This window comes from Bicyclus anynana, chromosome 17, assembly GCF_947172395.1.
Source record: "Bicyclus anynana chromosome 17, ilBicAnyn1.1, whole genome shotgun sequence".
In the NCBI taxonomy this organism is placed as follows: domain Eukaryota; kingdom Metazoa; phylum Arthropoda; class Insecta; order Lepidoptera; family Nymphalidae; genus Bicyclus; species Bicyclus anynana.
The window spans coordinates 3,271,196-3,293,574 of record NC_069099.1 but is presented as its reverse complement, the minus strand read 5'-3'; the positions used below and the strand labels follow the sequence as shown (position 1 = coordinate 3,293,574).

General features: G+C 38.8%; 2 protein-coding genes across 3 annotated transcripts; one reads left to right on the top strand and one right to left on the bottom strand.

The window, feature by feature from the left end:
* The first annotated feature begins 2,204 nt into the window (after positions 1-2,204).
* Positions 2,205-14,839, top strand: LOC112046838 (collagen and calcium-binding EGF domain-containing protein 1). Of its 2 annotated transcripts, none has more exons than XM_024083653.2 (9): positions 2,205-2,370; positions 8,801-8,929; positions 9,258-9,406; positions 11,186-11,328; positions 12,335-12,491; positions 12,754-12,851; positions 13,228-13,397; positions 13,763-13,908; positions 14,618-14,839. In XM_024083653.2, exons 1-9 carry the CDS (start codon positions 2,243-2,245, stop codon positions 14,815-14,817), a joined length of 1,320 nt encoding a protein of 439 aa, XP_023939421.2. In that variant the 5' UTR covers positions 2,205-2,242; the 3' UTR covers positions 14,818-14,839. The 2 variants fall into 2 exon arrangements, with proteins under 2 accessions (XP_023939421.2, XP_023939422.2); XM_024083654.2 differs by having other exon boundaries at positions 2,214-2,404.
* A 308-nt stretch (positions 14,840-15,147) lies between these two features.
* Positions 15,148-20,096, bottom strand: LOC112046811 (coatomer subunit epsilon). The gene is made up of 7 exons (XM_052886484.1): positions 19,947-20,096; positions 19,311-19,502; positions 18,840-18,931; positions 18,230-18,395; positions 17,488-17,599; positions 16,390-16,505; positions 15,148-15,593 (listed from the first exon to the last, which is right to left on the bottom strand). Exons 1-7 carry the CDS (start codon positions 20,046-20,048, stop codon positions 15,465-15,467), a joined length of 909 nt encoding a protein of 302 aa, XP_052742444.1. The 5' UTR covers positions 20,049-20,096; the 3' UTR covers positions 15,148-15,464.
* Between the last annotated feature and the right edge of the window lie 2,283 nt (positions 20,097-22,379).

The following is a 22,379-nucleotide window of genomic DNA, read 5'->3' as shown; positions in this document are numbered from 1 at the left end:
TGTTACGAACGAAGTAGCCACGCTATAGATAGTTCAATCCACGATGACGCGCCCCACTATTTTTTGCAATTGCTTACAGTGCAAGTGTGAAATGAAAACTGCAAGAATGAGAGTTCTATTACAACGCAACAAGTTGCACACTGCATATGTGCACACGCACACAAAATTAAATCAAAATTAATTTCATATTTGACTATAAATAAAGTTAACAAACAACCTCGCGACAAAGGGTGGGGCGCGTCTTCTTGAATTAAACTTACTTTAAGCGCGGTAAATTTATAAGACGGAGGTCCTGGGTCCTGGGTGAATTAAAATTTTGTTTAAAATGAAAGAAGGGGAAACCCGGGTAAATTGGACACCTTGATGTTTGACGCTTTAATAAGTACAAAGAAAATTTTAAATGAACTAATTTATTTAAATTATGAGTATTATGAGTACTACAAGTATCTAAACTATTTAGTAAAATTTAGATATTAACAAAAATCAACAAAAATAATTACTCATCAACAACACATTAATATATTACTATTCAATACATTAATTTGTTGTGATAATTTTCTTATTGTAATGATAATGTACTCGTATGTACTTGGCAACTTGGCAACTTTGTTCGTAATACTTCCGATGGTCCACGCGGGCCGGGGGGCGTGTAGCGATGAATGAAAAACCCACGACTGATGCACCTCACTTCCCCGCACGCACAAGTTCACAGTCTTTCTCCCCGTCCCCCGCATATCATGGGAGTGTCATCAACGAACTTGCCAGATTATACGGTTGCCCTTAGCTTATCACGATAATTCGAAAACCTGACATTTGCCAGGAAAGTTGCTAAGTACAGATTTTGCGAGATGGCTAGATCAAGAAGGTCTAAGGGAATCCGCTAATTTCTTATTATATTATGTAAGATAGAGTTAAATGAAAAATTCTTCTATCCTACTGGGCCAAAACGAATGGCAATAGTACACAACATATACACGATCGTCCGTGGCCGGTAGCAACACACGCATTGGGTGTATTTCGGGAGCATTCTAGCATTCAGCGTTGCTCAAACTTACAAGTAGTTTCCTCATCAAAAAGAACTTTTATGAGTTTTGTGTCTAAAAATATAAATGTCGTGTTTGTCAGACCACGTTCATCATTTACTACGTCCTTGATTTATGAATGTTGTACGAGTCAGAATACGAAATAAATTGTATACAATTTGTAAGCGCAAAACAAAAATAGAAGCTGAAAAAATTATTATTCTTCTTTTTGCATACGCATCTAGGATCTGATATTTCCTTTTTGCCTTATTTCCTGATTCCGAAATAAGCGTCTTTAAAACTAAAGAATTTTCATTTTCGGTCTCAACATGTGTTGCCGGTGAAATTATCGACACAGAAAAGTTCGTTTTATACATGTTTCTTGAACACTTATGACAAAAATTGGGGCCTTATTCTAATTGCTGTTAAAAATAAATAAAAGTAATTATTTTAGCTGTTATCGTCAATTATTGTAAAGAATTTTTATTTAAATGCGTAAAGTTGTAACCATGAGGAGTTTGATTAAAATTGTAAATTAGTCGGAGCACTAATGCAGAGTCCATTAAGAATACTAATCTTCTGTAATTTATATTCCTGAGAGGCTCAAGGGTATAATGGTATATTTACTTTAGTGCCCGACATACTCCTAGGTTTTATATAATTACAAGGATCGTCGTACAAACACTTAGTCTTAATAGCTACCTACGCTACTTTACATTATAATAATTCTAGAAGTGGAGTGGCAATGGAAGTAAACTAAGCACAATTAATTGAAGAGTTTGAACTCTACTTACCAATACTTTATTATTCAATATCTTACGCAAATTGTTAAAAAGTATTTTGAAAGTTATTATAAATATGACAATATTTTTTGTTATAAAAATCGAGGTACTTATTTTTGTTGATTGAAACCATATTTTACTTTACATATTTACATATCAAACCCATATCGTAAGCTTACAATGAAAGAATTTCAGTTCATAAACGTTGAAATAAATAATTAGATAAGGTACCTAAGTACTTATTATGAAACACAGATGCATTTACAAAGAACTGAATAACAACCGAAGTCATTATCACAAAGGGACGATGCCGTTTGTTGATAAGCCCACACGCTTTCCGATTTGCATCCAACAAGGGTTTTTATACATGCCTATAAAATAATATAGGCACTTTGGGTATCACTGTCTAAACGCATATCCGCGGCCACAGCAGTCAAGATGCGCGCGCCGGTCGGTGCCGTGTGTGCCGCGACTCTCCTTATAATCCCTGTCGCCCTGGTACTTTGTCGTCAAGAAGACACAGGATATTACGCCGAAGATGGCTACCATGACGACGCCATTGACGTGTGAGTGTTCCCAGTTTCCACCCAGTGAAAGTGGGTGAGTGTTGTGTTGAGTTGAGTGCAACGCCCTAAAAATTCAAGGAAGTGATAAGAAAAGTAACGTAGTGTAGCGTAAGTTGTAGCTGTAGCAAATTAATGAATGGAAAAAGTTATCATCGTCATTCATCAATGAATAAAATTTACTTCAGCTGAAATTATAAGATACTAGCAGAACCTCACAGTTTCACCCGCATAGTTCCTATTCTCATAGGAATACGGGGATAAAATATAGCCTATGTTACTCCCTGATGATGTAGACTTCAAATGGTGATTGAATTTTTCAAATCGGTCCAGTAGTTTTGAGTTTATTCGATACATACAAGAATACAAATCTTCCTTCTGTATAAAAAAGCTTTTAATTTTGTTTTCAAGACCATATACTTGTTTTTAATTATGGTTTCTGGGACTTATGATATTGTACCTAGTATTTTTCTGAATAAAAAATAATATAAAACTAAAGCTCTTTTAGAAAAGTAAAGCTTACAATGGGACAACATGTACAACATTGCGGCTATCAATGAAAATTATTTACTTTACAAACTAAATCGCTAAAACCGTCAGTGAAAGAATTCATTAGTATTCATTTTCCTGGAATGTTAGAAATCATTTCTCTATCTAATGGATACTCTAAGAAAATATTCTTCTAAATAAATATTCTTAAGAAAATATAAAATATTAAATCATAAGCTCAAATATTATATAATTCTTGGTATATTGAGATGACATCATACCGACAATTCCTTAAATTAGGTCAAGCATAAAACTTAGTAGGCATCTATTTCACAATTTAAGTCAAATTAATTAATCAGAGCAATCTGTTCATAGTAGGCAACGACATTTTATTGTATAATATAAACTGTACATAATATTGTATACACAGTCATTTTATTATATACATAAGACTATTGAAATAAGTTACGTGCCTACAAAATCATCGCAAGAAGTGATCCGAATGCACAATTTTGCGTTTACTTACATTACATATGTATGTATTGTACATACATAGTTTTGGCACAACTCGACTTATAGACAATATTTAGGTATTATTGTTCAAATAAATTTCGTGTATAAGCGACCTCAATGAAATTAAGACAATTAACAGTTTTTGTTCGCATCAGTTTGGACGCGCTAGTAATATATCTCTATTATAAAATCTTTGATAGTAGTTATATAAATTGGAATTGAGAATACTTCTTTTATCTGGAGGATAAAAATATTGACCCATATCGACTAAGTACTGTAGGTAATATCTGGCTATATGTATCGTTCGACCCGAGTCTCCCCTAAAGAAGTTCATTAGTACTTTTAGTTACTTTAATACTGTAATTTCAACTCTATTGGCAATTTATATGAACCAAAGCTGCATTTAATAAGATTCGTTGTTCCCATTCCCATCACAGGGATGTACCAAGTATCCAAGTAGATACACTGACGAAAATGTTCAATACTTCATAACCATACACTGAACATTCGCCTTTACTGCTATCATAATAACAGTCACCATTGCTTGAATATATTTATAGTTTGGTATGAAAGTTCATGTTATTTCTAAGAAACAGTACTTAGCTACTTTTATAATACCCATATTTATTACTTCTTTTTTTTTAAATTTTTAACAATATAAGTGTAAAATACAAAACATTATTAAAAATTTATAAAAAAAATTCACCCTCCCGCTGCGGGACATTTGAGTGCCCAAGCAACCGGTGGTCAGGGCTCCAGAGTGAGGAACCTCCTCACAATACGCGCCGTCTCAAGAATCACTGCCTTTTGTATCCGACTCTTGATCCAACAGTTAAGCGAAAGCTTCTTAAGGTGTTGGTCGAAGCTTTTCGCTATAAGACCATTGACTGAAACAACTATCGGAACAATAATAATTGACTCAACATTCCACATGGCGGTAATCTCGTGAGCAAGGTCCAAGTATTTTGATACTTTTTCCTTTTCGGCTTTAACCAGATTATCGTCATGTGGAACCGTAATATCAACAATTATTGCACGACGCACTGACCGATCGACTAGCACTATATCAGGTCTATTGGCTACAATATACCTGTCAGTGATAATCGTTCGGTCCCAGTAGAGCAATGCACTGCTATTTTCAAGAACTGACGCTGGGTCGTACCTATAGTAAGGCATCTCAAAATCGATAAGGTCATATTGAAGAGCAAGCTGTTGGTGGATTATCTTGGCTACTTGATTATGTCTGTGCAAGTATTCGCCGTTAGCAAGGTGAGAACACCCGGACACAATATGCCTGAGGGACTCCCCAGGACGATGACACGCTCGACAGATGTCTAGAGTGCCATCTTTCATAATGTGTTTCCGGTAGTTTCTCGTCTTTATAACTTCGTCCATAATTGCACAGACAAAACCCTCGGTTTCCCCAAAGAGGTCACCAAATTGCAACCAAGATACAGATGTTATTTGATCTACATCCGGCCCAGTAAGGGCCTTGTAGAATCGTCCATGCAACTCCTTGCTCTTCCATATTGCCACACGATCTGAGTTACTAATTACTATAGGCTTGCGCCAGTTCTCTTTGCCTAGGGATAGCGGGGTAAGTCCCTTATCCACTGCAACGACATCCTGAAACATACTCACATTCATCTTGAGAAAATGATCTCTGAGATTGCACACCTCACGATTATGGAGGTTCTTGGCGTTTAAGAAGCCACGTCCTCCACACTTGCGTGGGATGTACAATCTCATTACAGATGAACGGGGGTGATGCATCCGGTATGACGTCAGCAGTTTGCGGACTTTACAGTCCAGGGAATCCAGTTCGGTTTGAGTCCACTTTAGAATGCCAAAAGTGTATATGAGTAAGGGCATGACCCAGCTATTGAAGGCACGCACCTTGTTACCGCCTGATAAAAGACTTTTTAGGACTTTTTTCAGGCGGCCAAAGAAGCGTTCCTTCACTACCTGTTTCATATTCCCTGTCTCAATACCAAGTGCTTCTGTCATTCCAAGGTATTTATAGGTCTCGCCTTCAAGGAGTGATCTGAGAATGATAGTTTCTGAAATAACTATATTCTCGGAGCTCACTATCCTTCCTCGCTCTACATTGATGACCGCACACTTGTCTACACCAAATTCCATCCTTATGTCATTGCTAAAGGTTTGAGTAATCTTCAGCAATGACACTAGGTCTGTACGCTTTGATGCATACAGCTTGAGGTCATCCATGTAAAGCAAGTGAGATATGAGCTCACCACCCCTGCGAAGGCGAAAGCCTAGCCCTGAATCCCGCAGTAAAGTACTGAGAGGATTAAGGGCTAGACAAAACCATAAAGGGCTCAAACTATCGCCCTGGAAAATACCTCGCCTAATCCCTATCAGTTCATTCGATTCAGAACACTCAGAAGCGCCTGGGTGACGAAGAACTGTCATCCACTGTCTCATACATGACTCAAGAAAAGAGCATAGTGTTGTATCGACCTTGTACAACCGCATGACCTCCATGAGCCATGAATGAGGCACCGAATCATAGGCCTTCTTGTAGTCTATCCAAGCAGCCGTGAGATTTTTTCTGTTTCGCCGAACCTGTTGGCAAATAGCAGTATCTATGAGGAGAAGTTCCTTTGTACCACGAGACCGGGCCTTACATCCATTCTGTGTTGGGGCCAAAATATTATTTGCATTTATATGCATCGTTAATTTTGATGACAGAATGGATGTAAGGAGCTTATAGATGGTGGGTAAGCATGTTATCGGTCGGTAGTTTTTGGGGTCTGTGGTACTTCCGGATTTGTGTAGCAGGAACGTGACACCAGTTGTTAAAAATGCCGGTAGCGATCCAGTGTCAATGGCATTTTGAAATTGCACTGCCAAGATAGAATGGGCGCTACGAAACCATTTTAACCAGAAGTTGTGCAATCCGTCCGGTCCTGGGCATTTCCAGTTTGACGCCGGACGAATTGCACAACTTACATTTTCTGTAGTAATGGATATCGGAATCATTTGTTCCACCATTGCACACTCTTCCTTGACAGTACTCATCCAATCGCCTTCAGTGTGGCCTACGGGGGCCGACCAGATGCTACGCCAGAAATCTGACATAGCATCAGAAGTCGGAGGTTCCCCATCTGTCACACAGGCACTGGATCGTTCCCAGTTCCTGTACACTTTCCGTTGGTCACTTTGGAAGATTCTATTCTGATTATACCGGTCTATGCGCTCTTTATAACGCCTAATGCGTTGTGCCCATGCATAGACTTTCTGCTTCAAGAAGTCAATGCGTTCGGTGACACAAGCCAAGTACTGGAACGGACGTGTGTCAGTCCCAGCAAAAGCCTGATTCACAAATCGCATAACTCTAGGGCGATTGTTGCCCTCCTTGAAGCAGATTAGCTTAGCTATGAGAGTTCTAGTCAGTGTGATACGCCTTTCGATTCTGGTCCGCCAAGCTGGTGCTTGACCCGTCCTCTGCGGAACCGTGCGTGGTTCAGGGAATTTGACACCCGCAATACGACACGCCGCAACGGCTCCACAGAATAGAATCGAATGCGTATCACTTAGGTCCTCAGATGTTACGAGATATTCACCTAAAATCTGATCTAGAACCCCCACTAACGCCATATTTCGTCTATGTACAGGCAAACGAGGCAATTTTGGTCTTAAATTAAGAGGCATGTACCTGTATGTCACAATAGAATCCTCCAAAGTTCTCCTCAATTGCTCATAATTCTGGCTACTTACTTGCATATCGATACCATCCTGTAGCACCTCTGGGATGTTGGTTTGCAATGTTTGCTGAGGTAAGCTACGGATGGTATCGATTTGCACTGAAGTAGAGCGCAGTCGTTCAAGGTGAGCTTCATCTAGCAGATGACGTCGCTGGATTGCTCGCACCTGATCCGATAGTCGCTGCGCAGTCACGGTCACTGTTGGCTCAAGAGTCTGAAACATAGACAACATCCTTGACCGGTACGCAGTAAGGTTAGTTCCCCCCTCTGTCGCCCCATAGTACGCTCGCATGACGCTCTCATTGAGTGGACGAGACCATCTCATGCGACGCACTACACCACCGGTAGCGGGAGCACTCACAGGAGCCCGCAGCCCCTCTTGATCCAAGCTCTCCGGTAGTGGTATCTCGTCGACGTCCTGCTGGTGTTGTTGCTGTTGTTGTTGTTGTTAATAAAGGAGTTACAAGGGCCCGCATAGACGCGTAATACGATAACTTGTTTCAGGGCAACGGAATGTTCACTCGATTAAAAAAACGATCAATATTCTTCTACTCCTTTTACAAAACTGACTTACAGTTTTACAATTAAATACCTACCGCATTGTAGGAACGTGACTATTTTTTAGAAGATAGGTAGAATATCCTTAAAAAGATAGATAGCAATTGAAATGTCATCGCGGACTACTTTTGCGTAGCATCTTTCTGCTGAAAAGAGTTAGGTACTTATTTAGACTTAGGTAGTTATTTAGACTTAGGTACTTATTTAGACTTCTTTAAAGATAATTTAAGATATCTTTGGCACTTGAAATGTGAAAAAAACCTAAAACCGTACCCACTAAACTAAAAAGTTAAAAATAACATCTTAATATTATTATGCTCTAATTTAAGCCGTTCTTGAAAGAACCACACGAAAGAGCACTGTACCTAAAACTTTTCGTTCTCTTCACTGTCCCTCGTCTTCATCACCAGACCCTCAATACAGTCACAACCCATATAAGTGGAAAGTACTCATCAATACAAATTAATCAAGCCCAAACAAAAGGTGACTGCTGTAAATCCTTGACGAGTTCCATCGTCTGTGTTTCGGCTCCATCATCAGACCAACTTCAAACCTTCATGAAGTTGTAGTGGTTTAAAATACCTTAAGGAAACACTAACAAACGCACTAGCCGTCTCTACAGCTTTCGAAAGTTCCCCTCAATTTCTCCAGGATGCTATCATCAGATCCTGACATGAATAAAATGGGACCACCCTGGAAGTAAACCCTTCAAAACAAAAAAAGAATTTTCAAAATCGGTCCATAATTGACGGAATTATCACTGGACATACATAAAAAAAAAAAAAAAAAAAAACAGCCGAACGTAGAACCTCCTCCTTTTTGGAAGTCGGTTAAAAAGGGAAGGTTTCTCGAGGTTTTCATAATCAGATCCTGACTTGATGAATATGGGACCACATGGGGAGTCCCTTTAAAACAAAAAAACACACTGACGAACTGGAAAAAAATAACGTTAATAAAGGACTAATTTGAAATTTAATTTGATAAATCCCTGTACGATTACTACGGTACTTATTGGCTGACTACAGACTACAGAGTGAGGAGTTCAATAAAGCAAAGATAGAGCGCGTTTTTCCTCTCACGCTCTCCTCTGTTGTTATACATCCAAATCACGCAATTTCGCTTATAGGTATTATATTTTGTTTCAGTTATGACCAAAAAGCTGTATGCCCAACGGACAGATTGCTGCGTTCTCGAGAAACGTGTCGCGTTGACGACGCGGACGTCCAGTGCATCAGGATACACTGCTGCGAAGATTACAACTATATAGCTGGACGGTATGCCCTTTACATTTTATGAAGTCCTAGTAGTAATAGAAATTTTTCTCTCATACATTTAACTAGTCAACACTATGCGGTTTCACCCGCGTAGTTCCTGTTCCCGTGAGAATACGGGGATAAAATATAGCCTATGACACTCACAAATAACGTGGCATTCTAGTTGTGAAAGAATTTTCAAAATCGGTTTATTAGATCCAGGATTACTATTGTATGGAAAATACCACAAACTTACCCCCTGGTAATCTATTTTCTTCCTACAAATTTTTATCCCAAAAATGGTGATTGATCTTTAAAGTTTAAATCTTTTACAATGTTTGGATTCCAGATGTATACCGAAGTCAGTAGAAGCGTGCAGTTTGCGGCTGTGCGAGCAGGCGTGCGAGGTGCGGGAGCAGCGGCTGTGGTGCTACTGCCACCCGGGGTTCAGGTTCGACGAGGAGAGCTACAGTCGGAAAACACAGCCTTACTGTGTTGGTATGTCTTCACCATCACTGTGGCATAATCATCTTTGCTTTCATCATTATCAGCCAATTTTACGGTCCCACTACAGTGCCTCGTCCTATAGGATATGGAGTTTAGACCCACCACCCTGCTCCAATGCGGGTTGGCGGGCTTATAATGTTAAATTCATTAGCGACCACGATCAGGTTAATTATAATGACCGGGCCAACGGCTTAACGTGCTCTCCGAGGCATGGCTTCGGATCTTCGGTTTATAAAGAGAAAAGATTGATGACGTAGAGAATAGACTCCAAAATTACTAAACCTATTGTAAAATTCTTTCCTTGGCTAATGGAAAGGAAAGATAGAACACAGTTTATGCTATCAGCGATTAGCATATACTGTATTCTATCCCCGTTTTACGCGGGTAAAACCGTAGGGAGACAACTGGTTGAATATAGAGGCGAAAGAATAGAAGTTACTTTCATACCTGTTTCTACAGTTCTTAGTACGTGCTCGTAATACCTACGTATCTGATCGAAAAAATAAGTATACCTATATGATAATAGAGGAGCTAATTTATTTTGGGCCTTATGTCCTAGTAGTAATAATTATTGTGTTTATTATTGTGACCTTATTGGCATGATGTAAGGCGGAACTTGGCGAGAAATTAGTTCTATATTTACAAGATAAACTAATACACTAACTAATTAATTAACATACCTACTTATATCGTTGTTTCTGATGCTTCCTGCCCAGAGGCGGCGTTAGACCAAACTTTGTATCTAAACATTAATAAAATATGAGCTGGAACAAACAAAAGCTCAATATTTCGTAGACCGACTCAGGACACAAATCCAGAAACTCGTGATCAATAACGACGCGTGAGACGAATTAGGGAGACGCTTCATCAGTGTGTTGCGTTGCGACGTCGCAACGGGGACGCACACACTCGAAACATGTGACCTCGACCTCTCGTAGCTTAGCTGTTTTTCTCAACAGAGAGGTCCTGGGTTCGATTCTCAGCACAGGCCATTTTAGGATTTAATATTTTCTAAATTGGTTCACTTCTGCTCTGTTGGTAGGCGGCTTTGTACGTGGCTAGTTATCAACCTACGGGCAAAGACGTAGGTACTGCCAAGTGATTTATTGTTCGAATATGATGCCGCGTATAGAAACCGTCAGTTGGTGGTAGAATAAACTAGTACCTCATCATAAGTAAGCCCGCTTCAAACTTGGACTGCATCGACACCTAACATCAGGTGAGATCGCAGTCAAGGGCCAGCTTGTCATAGAATTAATAAAATAAAATTGATAATTTTGAAAAACCCCCGAATGTCACAATTAATTACACGATATTAATAACAATCTCGATCAAGTCATCAATATTCTTTTTCAGTGCGCTTTCATTTGAGACCCCACTCGAGTATATTTGCAGACATTCGGTTGTTCTTCCCCACTTTCACACCCCACAACTTTTAAACGACTCAACCGATTTTCATGAAACATGTAAGAACACACAGACAGACAGACTGACAGACAGATGGACGGACGGACAGACAAACGTACAGATAGACAGACAGACACGTCAAACTTATAACACCCCTATTTTTGCGTCGGGGGCTAAAAAAAAGGTGAAACACTGTAAGTCGTCGCAACGAAACTCCGTTGAAGCGCCGCTGTGATGATACAATATTACACACACAATGTAACATATCATCTAAAATACATTTCGCAACGTAACTCAACGCGCTGATGGGGCTCGCGCTTATTACTATTATTAAGAATCTATTTTTTGATAATGTGATTGCAGATATAAATGAATGCGAGAGCAACAACGGCGGCTGCTCGCAGCGCTGCGTGAACGACCCCGGCGGGTACCACTGCGAGTGCAGCGCGCCGCTCGTCGTCGCCGCAGACGGCAGGAAGTGCGTCCCTGCGGCGGTTGCGTTGCCGGTACCTATATTTCCCGTGAACCATACTTATGACGTCGTGGCTGCTATAGCTTAGCAACTTCACTCGTAACACTCCCGAGGTTCCGCGTGGTCCGGGGGGCGTGTAGCGATGAATGAAAAACCCACGACTGATGCACATCAATTCCCCGCATACATGATATCACACCCGCGTAGTCTTTCCCCCTGTCGCACGCATCAGTCATCATCATGGGAGTGTTATCAACAAACTCGCCAGACTATATAGGTAGGGAGGCATGTAGCCATGCGACACATCGATTCTCATTCTACAATCGCAAACTCTTCGAAAATAAAAAAAATGTATGGGAATGAAATTTGCTATCGATAGGTCACGTGATCAAGTTATCGATCGGATCAGTCATTCCAATAATTTTTTTAGCGTTAGCGTTTGTAGATAGAGAATCGACGTGCTACATGGCTACATGCCCAGCTTACATGCGACCAACAACAATCTCGCAAAGAGAAATATAATTCAACTAATGGCGGCGCAACCAGAAACAAAACAATCTCTTTCATTGCGTTGGTACGAAATAGACTCTCGAAAGAGACAACTCATACGCCATTGGACGAAATTTTGTCTAGATTCTGGTCGCATGTACACGCACCTTTAATGTAATGACGCTTTCATAACTCTATAGTGAGTCTCGAATTCATCTCTATCTCTCTGTCTGTCTAACACATGATAAAGAGGGATATAGATGAAATCGAATTACAAAAACAGCGATACAGGGTAGCGATATTGGACTTGTAGTCCTCATTAAGAGCCCATATTCGGCTCTCTGTTGAGCACGACTCACGAGTCTTCTTTCAGAGAGGGCTTAGGCTTATAATCCATATTAGCCCAATGTGTTTTGGCAGACTTCACACACGCGGAGAATTAAGGAATTTTTCAGTTTTTTCCACTATGATTTTTCTTCACCCTTTGAGACATGTTATATTTACCTAATCCTAAAATGCACATAACTGAAAAGGCTGATGAACTTTTACAGGAGCCTCTGCCTCTAATACGCGCGTCGTCTCGATGCTACGCGACTTGCGACACCGTGTCATGGCTGTCGAGGAAAGTGAAGCAACTCAGCGACCAGCTGCACAACACGCAAGTTGCCATGAAGAAGTTGATGGAAAACCCCTTGTTGAAAGGGGAAGGTAAGGTTGAAGTTAAGTAGTTGAAGGAACAAGCAAATAGAGTGCATTTCAATGCATTAATATTATAAATAGAAAAAACTTTGACGCACGAATATCTTTCATAGCTTCTACTTGTATATCGGTTAACGCTTGGTATAGTTAAATTTCAACAAATCGATGCAGAATATAGCAAAATTGAGATACTAATGTTAACGTGAAGTTGTACAGTAGGTTACCTATTAAAATTTTAAGAATGATGACCATAATTTTATGATTTCCGCAGATGGAGATCGCTTCGCAGAAGGTAACTACGCGTACAGGGTTTTGGACTCTACGGCTCCATTGGAAGGTGGTTACTGTCGTTGTGAAAGAGGACCTCGAGTTAGTATGCAATTTTCGTTTCCTAATGAGCCAAAAGTCCTAGATCGTATAGGCCTGATAGAAGACCTGTAAAAATTGCTCCTTACAAAAACTATCTGAAACTATTTTAACGAAATTCATTTAGTTAAGTTAAATACCAACGACATATCTCTTTAAGAGCCTTTCTGATAGATGACATAGACGACCAATCATTATTAACAATTTTTCTTGTGGCACGCATCCTAGGCGTACCTATTAAAGTTCGTTGTTTTGGCGAATAATATCTAATAACTAATAAATACCTAATAATAATAACTTTTTTTATCGACCATTCTAAAGAGATTGTACTAGATCCTTAATATCATATTACAATGAATTTTCTAAAATCTTGCTACAGGGTCCACCTGGGCCAGCAGGTATGGAAGGGCCAAAAGGAGACACAGGGGCGCGGGGACCTCGAGGAGCAAAAGGGCCAAAAGGCTCTCTAGACCTCATGTTACTCCTGTTGGCAGACATTCGACACGACATACACAACTTGGAAGATAAAGTTTACAAAGAAGGAGAACGGTAAATATAAGAAAACATGTTGTTTCGCCAGTGGTGTAGCTAGGAGTGGGCGTAGCGTTTCCCAGGGTCCTTTTTGACCTACCTGAAACTGAAAAAGGACCTCGCTTACGCCAGTCACTCACGATCATGTTTACGCCAAGTCTGCATAACGTGTGACTTACTAGCGTTATGGGACTTCACACACGTCTGGATTAACTAGACAACGCTACTCCACTGTTTCACGCATAGTTCGATAATAGCCATGTTGTATTCCAGATTATATCACTTTCTCACGTCCATTCACACATCCATTTTTTTTTATAATATCAGTTAGACTATATCTGCTATTATAATTCTGAAAATCAAATAAAATCAATAATTTACAGGCCGGAACGTTTCAACTTGCAAAAAGCATGGCGTCGACAGCGCAAACAGGATAAGCTGGACAAGGAGAACAGAACGGAGCAAGCACTGGAAGCGTACACCGCTCCTCCCGTCGTGGGAGAAGGACCTGTTGAAATATCTCCTCACGGTAAGACGTTACTCATTTAATAGGCATTCTAGGTTGTATTCCTGAATATCTTGCTGAATATATTGTCTCTCCCTAATTAATTGAAAAATATGTAATATTGATTGCCAAAAAAAGTTAAATAATGCATTACTTTGAGAAAGGTACTTTTGTAAATCGTCTCAAGTGTGTTATAGCCATGACGACATTTCTTTTTTTTGATTTGATCATAAATAATCGGCTCACTGCTGAGCTCGAGTCTCCTCTCAGAATGAGAGGGGTTAGGCCAATAGTCCACCACGCTGGCCCAATGCGGATCGGCAGACTTCACACACGCAGAGAATTAAAATTCTCTGGTATGCAGGTTTCCTCACGATGTTTCCCTCCACCGTTTAAAAGACGTGATATTTAATTTCTTAAAATGTACACAACTGAAAAATTGGAGGTGCATGCCCCGGACCGGATTCAAACGCACACCCTCCGGAATCGGAGGCAGAGGTTGTATCCACTAGGCTATCACGGCTACTTCATTACTGTTTGTTTGTAGCGAATAGGCTCTGAAACTGGAAACATTCCCAATTCTTTCGCCAATATAAAGTTAACAAAAAGTAACATGGCTTTATTTTTAAAAAGTTTTATAGTTCTGTAATAAAATTGCAAAAACCAGAATTCAATGCTGGAAGCAGTAGCTTGTAATATAGACAATCTTCAATATTAAAACCTCAATTAACAGGTCTTCGAGGAGCAGTCACTCGTGATTCAGAAACAACAACGGACTGGACTCTAGTCAAAGGCGATACCTACGACAGTACGGATGCACAGGATCTCGCAGACATGGACGAGAAACTTCACCAGTTCCGTCTCTTGGCCAACGCTACCAGGACTGATGAAGAAGATGAATCCGATGATTATGATGACTATAGTTTCTACTAGGATTACATAGTTTATAAGATTATGACTTTGTTTTATTTCTATCATGAGAAGAATATCTTAGCTTATTGTATGGTTACCGGGTTCCATCGTGTGGCAGAAAGAAAAAATTAACCAAGCCAAGGTTGGAACTTGACCATGGGTGTAAGGTTAGGTTAAGGAATTATACCGTACGAACTCCCCTTCTCTGTTCATGTTATTCTCTCTTTTGGGCTACATTTTGAAAGATCCTACTAGATCAGTACCTGTTTAAATATTGACCTAGGTGCTATTGAACTAGTAAAGCCAAGTCTTTCAGCAGGTTATAGACAATAAATCATAACACAAACAAAATTTTAAGTTTACAATACATTTATTTAAATATAATATTCTTACATACAGCATAACAAGAAAAATCATATGTGAAAATACATCATATTTATTAAAATCTATCTGAACTGAATAAAAATCACATTTGCTAAACTACATTATCTGCTAGATTGTTTACATGGAATTCAACCAGTAAAAAAATCCAAAATCAAAAAAATAATAACTTGGAATCTCATTGCTGTGTATGACAGCGCTACGATTACTTCGCAGTCTATTGTAAGATGGGATTGAAAATTTTGGAAAAACAGACAAACCCTAAATATGTCATTGAAGGGGTGCACTTAGCTCGCCACCGAGGGCTGGTACTGCGCGCAGAGACGTTTGAACTCGTTGCTCTTCGCGTTGTACTCCTTCGCGAAGGGGTGCTCGGCGTGAGAGTCCAGCAGTTGTGCCAGGTAGCGACTTGACACCTGGAATAGGGTATTATATTCTATTAAAGAAAACTTTTCATCATCATCATCATTTCAGCCGGTGGACGTCTACTGCAGGACATAGGCCTACCAATCCAATAGGCGACCAACACACAACCAGTTTTATCGGATGTCAAGCCGGTTAGCGCTGCAGGCTGGTTGTCTTATCGGGCCGTGGGTTGCTACTAACATCTGTCCGACGTAGTCTGCGCCGGCAGCTGGTTTCTGAAGTGAATTCTGCGCGGGAGTGGCGGAGTCTTCCCTTTCCTTATGGGTTCCTTACATTCCATTACAAAATCAAAAATGAATAGGCATCTTTTAGGCAAGCACGTTCCACCACAACTGCATCATCGCTTACTGTCGGGCTTGATTGATGCAGAGCCCAGCGCTGGCCTACACAAGGTGCTCGAGAGTATTTCCCATAACCCTCTTTTTTACTGAAAATTAATTAAAAATGTTCAAGAAACATGTATTCTAAAATTAATAATTTTCGAGGTAAATAATATTTATTTTGTAAATAGATCTTAAAATGTCTCCCTTATACGCATCCTTAAAATTATTTGAAAATGCAAGAATAGATAAAGGCGTGTGTTACATGGATAGGCGGAATCATTTGAATTACTTTGTATGAAAACATGAAAAGTTTTTATTTTTTAATTAAAAGAATATTAGGTATGCAGTTCATCTCCTATAAGTGGACTCGTCAACACCTTGAAGTTATGGGAAATACTCCCAAGCACCCAGTATAATGTAAGAAAAATAATCACACAGTGAACCATAGAAACTTTAGTACTACCTCTGGCGGTTTCCCGCTGTGCGCTGCAGTGACGGCCAGCGCCAGCAGGAGCTCGGGCTGCTGCGGCGCCCGCGTCTGCGCTTCCATCAGCATCTGCTCCGCTTCCTCCCACATACCTGAAGATCAATATCACACAAATCTTTAAAGTCGCTCTACATACACAGTTTTAACAGAAATACATCATCATTTTTGGCTGGTGGGAGGCTTCGGCCGTGGCTAGTTACCACCCTACCGGCAAAGATGTACCGCCAAGCGATTTAGCGTTCCGGTGCGATGCCGTGTAGAAACCGAAAGGGGTGTGGATTTTCATCCTCCTCCTAACAGTAGCCCGCTTCCATCTTAGACTGCATCATCACTTACCATCAGGTGAGATTGTAGTCAAGGGCTAACTTGTAAAGAATAAAAAAAAAAGTGAAAAATGCCCACCGGCTAATACAATGTTGGTCCAGGGAGCCCAGGTATAAATAACGCCATATAAAAGTATATGGAGATGACAATATGACGTACGAGTATAACTAATTAATCTGGTTAATTAATCAGTTTAATAAAAGTCTGTTTCTTGAAGAAATAGTAGATTGTTATACAAGGGGCTAAAAAGACCCATTATATACGAGGTATTTTTAGGGCCCGAGACGTAAGACAAGGGCCGCCTAAATAGAAACCAAGTTTATAATGGGTTTAGTCCCGCGTGTTACACTCTACTTTTCACTACGATTGCGAGAAAATAAAATAGTTTAGTACAATATTCAATGATTTATTTTATTTAAAAATTAAATGAACAAAGTCTACAATCTTGGATATTAAGGGAGATGCTTTTACCCGGTAACATAATTTCCGACTATTGTAAAGATGAATAATGAGTATGTGAGGTAAACGTGGGAGATAATAGTTTAAAAAACTCCTTTCGTAAGTGAATCCATTTGTCCAGGGCTAGGGATGGGAATGCTCATCCCTACCTACACTTTTTAACTGTCTAACTATCATGGGTTATGAGATACAGCCTGATGGCAGGCGGGCAGACAGCAGTCTCAGTAATAGGGTCCTGTTTTATCATATGGGTATGGATCTCGAAACATGAACTTTATGGGTAGAACTCACCCCTGGAGGCGGCGGCGGCGGCCCCCACAGCTGCGGGTCTAGCGCCCAGGGTACCAAGTCTCTCTGCCAGCTCCATTATACTGTAGTGCGCGTCCTGCACGCCCGGACCACCCTGCAACCAACACATCAATATCATTCTCTCCAAGTAAGACATCTTACAGGGAATACTATGACCATAAATAAGTTTTTATGTATGTAGAACATACTCTAAATCAAAAACTAACGAGTAATCAGTTGTAAAAAATGTTCAACGGATTCCAGACTGCTGACTTAATTTTATATTTAACAGTAACAGTTCTCCTGCACTTTCAATTCTTAACAAACAGGCCAACTATTCTCTCCAATGCATAGCAAAACAATCTCTATATATCTCTTGAACCACTTAAACATACTCTCTATAATCTACTTAAAAACTTGTATGTGAATTAACTCTGAACTGCTCAAGACTGTGTTGTTATGAATTCATTAAAAGAGGCCCAGCAGTATACATAATAATATAATACAATCACATATGACAAAAATGTATGTTCACATGAACAGTGAGAAGAATATCTTTAAATTCCATGGATTCACGTGCGGGCGCTGGGTTCATTATGAGGCAGAGAGAAAAATTCTCAGCAGAGTCTGAGACTTGTGTGTGGTGTAAGCTTAAAAAATAATTTTTTTTTAGAATTGATTAACACTCCCCTTCTCTGTTTGTGTTGTATGTGTTTACATGCCACATATAATTATTTACACACACCTGTGCTAGATTCAGCCAAGCTTGTGCCAGTTGTGTCAAGGTACCATCATCTTCTATATCCTGCAGAGCCTTCAACTGCTTGCGAGCCAAGTCCGGCCTGTTCATAGCCAGCAAGCATTGCAAGGTAAAGGCACGCAATTCCAGTGCTTCAGTTCCATGGAGAATTCTAGAATTAAACATAAATGTTTCATGTTATAGTTCAATTCAATATAAACAATTCAAATATAGAAAACGAACTACAAAAGGTTATTTATTATGCAAGGATTAAGGGTTAGTTATAAATGTTAAATTCTTAAGAGAAGCCACACATTAAGAGTAATTCTGGTCTTGCTATTAATCAACATTGCCTGTAATTGCTAAACTTCAGGTGACCTGTGTGACAGTAGCAGTTTTCAATGTTTTCATACTGTTACTATCGCGTAACCGTGAACGCGAATTTCTAATTGAAATGGTTATGCAGTAGTGCCACTAGATGGTGCTGTTTCAATTCCTTAGAAATTGGTGTTTACTGTTACGTGATAGTCACAGTATGGAAACATTGAAAACTGCCACTAGGCACAGAGGTCACCTGTCAGGAGTGAGGCTTGAAAATTGTTATTCTGAAACTTACTTCAAGGCAGCTTCATAGTTTTCTTCATGATAATAAATTGTGGCAGCCACTATGAGGAACACTTCATTTGACAGCTCTATACCCTTTGCAACCTGTAAACATTAATAGTATTCACAAATAACTTCATCTGAAGGTATTCTCATAAAAGCTACATCAATTGGGGTAGAGGGAATCTTAGCATTCTATGGATTTACAGGGCTGGCGCCAGGTCCATTGTGTGACAAAGAAGCCTCAATAGCTTAACAGTAAGAGCGGTCAGACTTATTGCCGAGAGGTGGTGGTTTGATCCCCATTCTGTTGGTCTATTATTGTACTTACTCCTAATACAGTCTTTCCCGAGTAATTGGACGGGAATGGGATTATTGATAATATTAAAAATAATAAGATATGAATGGTTACTGTTGTTTCACCTGCATAGTTCCATATGGGTGAAACCACAGGATTCCGCTAGTTTTCAAAAATTATACTTACTTTAGCATCAATATCAGCAACTATTGCTGGCTTATTAGCACCAGGAGACAGATACTCCACCAAACTCTTCAGTGGTTGTAACATAGGATCGGCTGTTCTCAGTTCTTGCAGCACAATCCTGAAGTTACCCTGAGCAATGTATGATCGGTACAGGAAAGCATCTCTTTGAAGTGCTACCAGGGGAGAAGAAGGCTGAAAAGCATTTTCATAATATCATTTCCTATTGCTCTAAGAACTTGTTGGTTTGTTAGTTAAGGGTCATGTGGTCCCAGTTTGATTTGTTACTAAGTTTTTTGTACATGTAAGTTAAGCATAACTTATAAAATGATGTAGTTATAATAAACCAATAAAGAGTTAGGAAGCAATGTAAAGAAATTCACTTTGACGTTTTCCACATCACATTTCCACAGTTGAGTAAATTAATTTGTGTATTTAATTACTGTAAAATTAAACTATAGTTAATGTTGTCAAGTGACATTAAAGCGTTTTAACACAATAATATAGTAAGTATTGCACAAAACATGAATTTCTTTGCATCAAAACACAGGTCAACACGTCATCGCCGGTGCATAACCACGAAATATTACAGTATTTTGTAAAGTCTATTGAGATTTTATGGTGAAATAATTTACTTACTTTCACATTTTGTGCCTCGTTGATGGCTTGTTGGTAATTTGCAACGTAAAAAGCATTTTTAACATCAAAAAGTTCATCAACATCTTGTTGCTGACGTGCCATTTTGACAAGTTGTGCTGCTTTGACAATGACAACTGAACATGACAAACAATTTTGACAGTTAATTGACATTTGTTAAACTGCATAGATTTCGTTCAAAAACCAAATCCAACAATTAATAACAAATTAAGTTTATTTCACAGACTTATTAAATAGTTAAATACTACGGTATAATACCGAGGATAGTAATATACCTAAGTGTATATGTACTAGCGGACTCCCGCGACTTCGTCCGCATGTAGTCCAATGTAAACTTCCAACGCCTATTTCACCTCTTTAGGGGTTGAATTTTGAAAATTCTTGAATCACATTATATTTAGCATTTTTTTATGATTTATGGACAAATTTTTAAAACTGTAACTCTAAAAATGAAGGAATTTTCATACAAACTTTCAACCCCTATTTCACCCCCTTCTATTTTTATTTTAAGGCCAAAAAGTACCCTATGTCCTGCTCCAACGTCCTATTTACCATTATACCAAAATTCATCTTGATTGGTTCAGTCGTTTAGCCGTGAAATGTAACAGGCAGACAGACTTACTTTCGCATCATATTATTATAGATGCTACTATAAATTCCATATTAACATTACAACGGTGAGTAGGTACTTAGACTGCTAGCACAGAAAACATATGTACAAGTACTGCTAATACCTACAAGTAAGTTTAGTACTGAACTACTGAAGCAATAGGAAGCGATAGAAAATCAAAAACTTCGTATGTAGGTACTTCGTACTTCGTAACGTTCGTAATAAATAGGTAGGTACATCTATGTATATCTATTTAATAAATCACTAATCTATATCTACTAATACTTTTAAAAGGTTAAGTAGGTAGCTATCTGAGTTTAAGAGGATTAACAACTTGTAGGTGGTTATGTAAGGATCTACTGAACCGATTTTAATAATTCTTTTAACATTACCGTTAGAAAGCCACGTTATTTCTATTCTAATTTTCATAGCCCTTTGTTGACCCGTATTTCCACGAGAACGAGAACTACGCGGGTGAAATCGCGGGGCGTTCGCTAATTTGTAATAAAAGCATTTTTGGAAATTGTATCAAAAAAGCCTATTTAAATAAAGCTTTTTTCTCCTGCCAATAGTATATAGCAATTCTTTATCTATAAGAAATAATTCTTAAACTAAATAGGAACTTTAATTGATGCTAGTGTACAAATTCCCGTTGCCATTTTTTGTTCAAATGATACTTTAGTTAGATATAGTCGAAGAGTCAGTATGATAAGCTCATCAAATTGAATATCAAAAAGTATTGCTCACAGGGACAGCTTTGTCCCTAAAAATCTCTATTTATTTTTGATATTTTAATAATGCAGTATGTTTACTAGATGCATCATTAACTATCCTTTAAAGCTATTATGATTACTTATAAACGCTTGTTGTCCTGAAAGGGTTAAAAATGAAAATAAAATGGGTAAGTAAATAATTTTAATAAAAAATGAGTAACTGTTTATTAATGAAAGTCATTATGAAAAAAATATTATTGTTTTATTTTTGAACAAGCAGACGCCCGCGACTTCACCCGCTTGGAATTTAGTTTTTCACAAATCCCACGGGAACCACGTATTCCATTTCCAGTCAAATGGCTTCAGTAGCCGCAACGCAAAGGAGGAACAAACATACACACTTACACGCAAACTTTCGCCTTTATAATATTAGTGTGATTTTAATAACACTTAATGAAATCTGTGTGACTTATTATACTCCGTAGCCTAGTTGACTTGGGAGTTATAGCTTAGCTTAGCTAGATAGCTTGGGTTGGGAGGCTTGGGAACTTAGCTACCTCATTATTGTGTGAATTTTCGTTGTTGCAAGCAGCAAACATCCAATAATAGTACGAGATCCGGCATAATAAATATATACCTGCTTCTGTTATTTATTTGGGTTGTGAAATAAATGATAGAATAAAATCACATTGAACTTACTTACATTGTACTTATGTTGCCTAGTTAAATTGCGGTTATAATGGTTATTTTTTTGATTAAATTAATTTTTAATTTAATTAAATCTCCTTCCTTCATTGGTAAATTAAAAGAAATCGTACACTAGCTAATAGAATATACCCAAGAGAATTGATTAAGTAAAGATTGCCTGCTTTCACACTGCAACTGTTGGGTTGCCAGATATAAACAGTTAAGTAATGTTATTTATATACCCTCATCAGTTATTTAGTCGTCTAATATGTCAAATGAAAGCTTATTTTATGCCTAATTTAACTGTATCATGTTACCTTTGTTCTAGTTCATGGTTTCCTAGATTTTGTATGAAAAATGTGTCTGGCCACAATTTAACTAGGCAACCTACATACAATGTGTCAC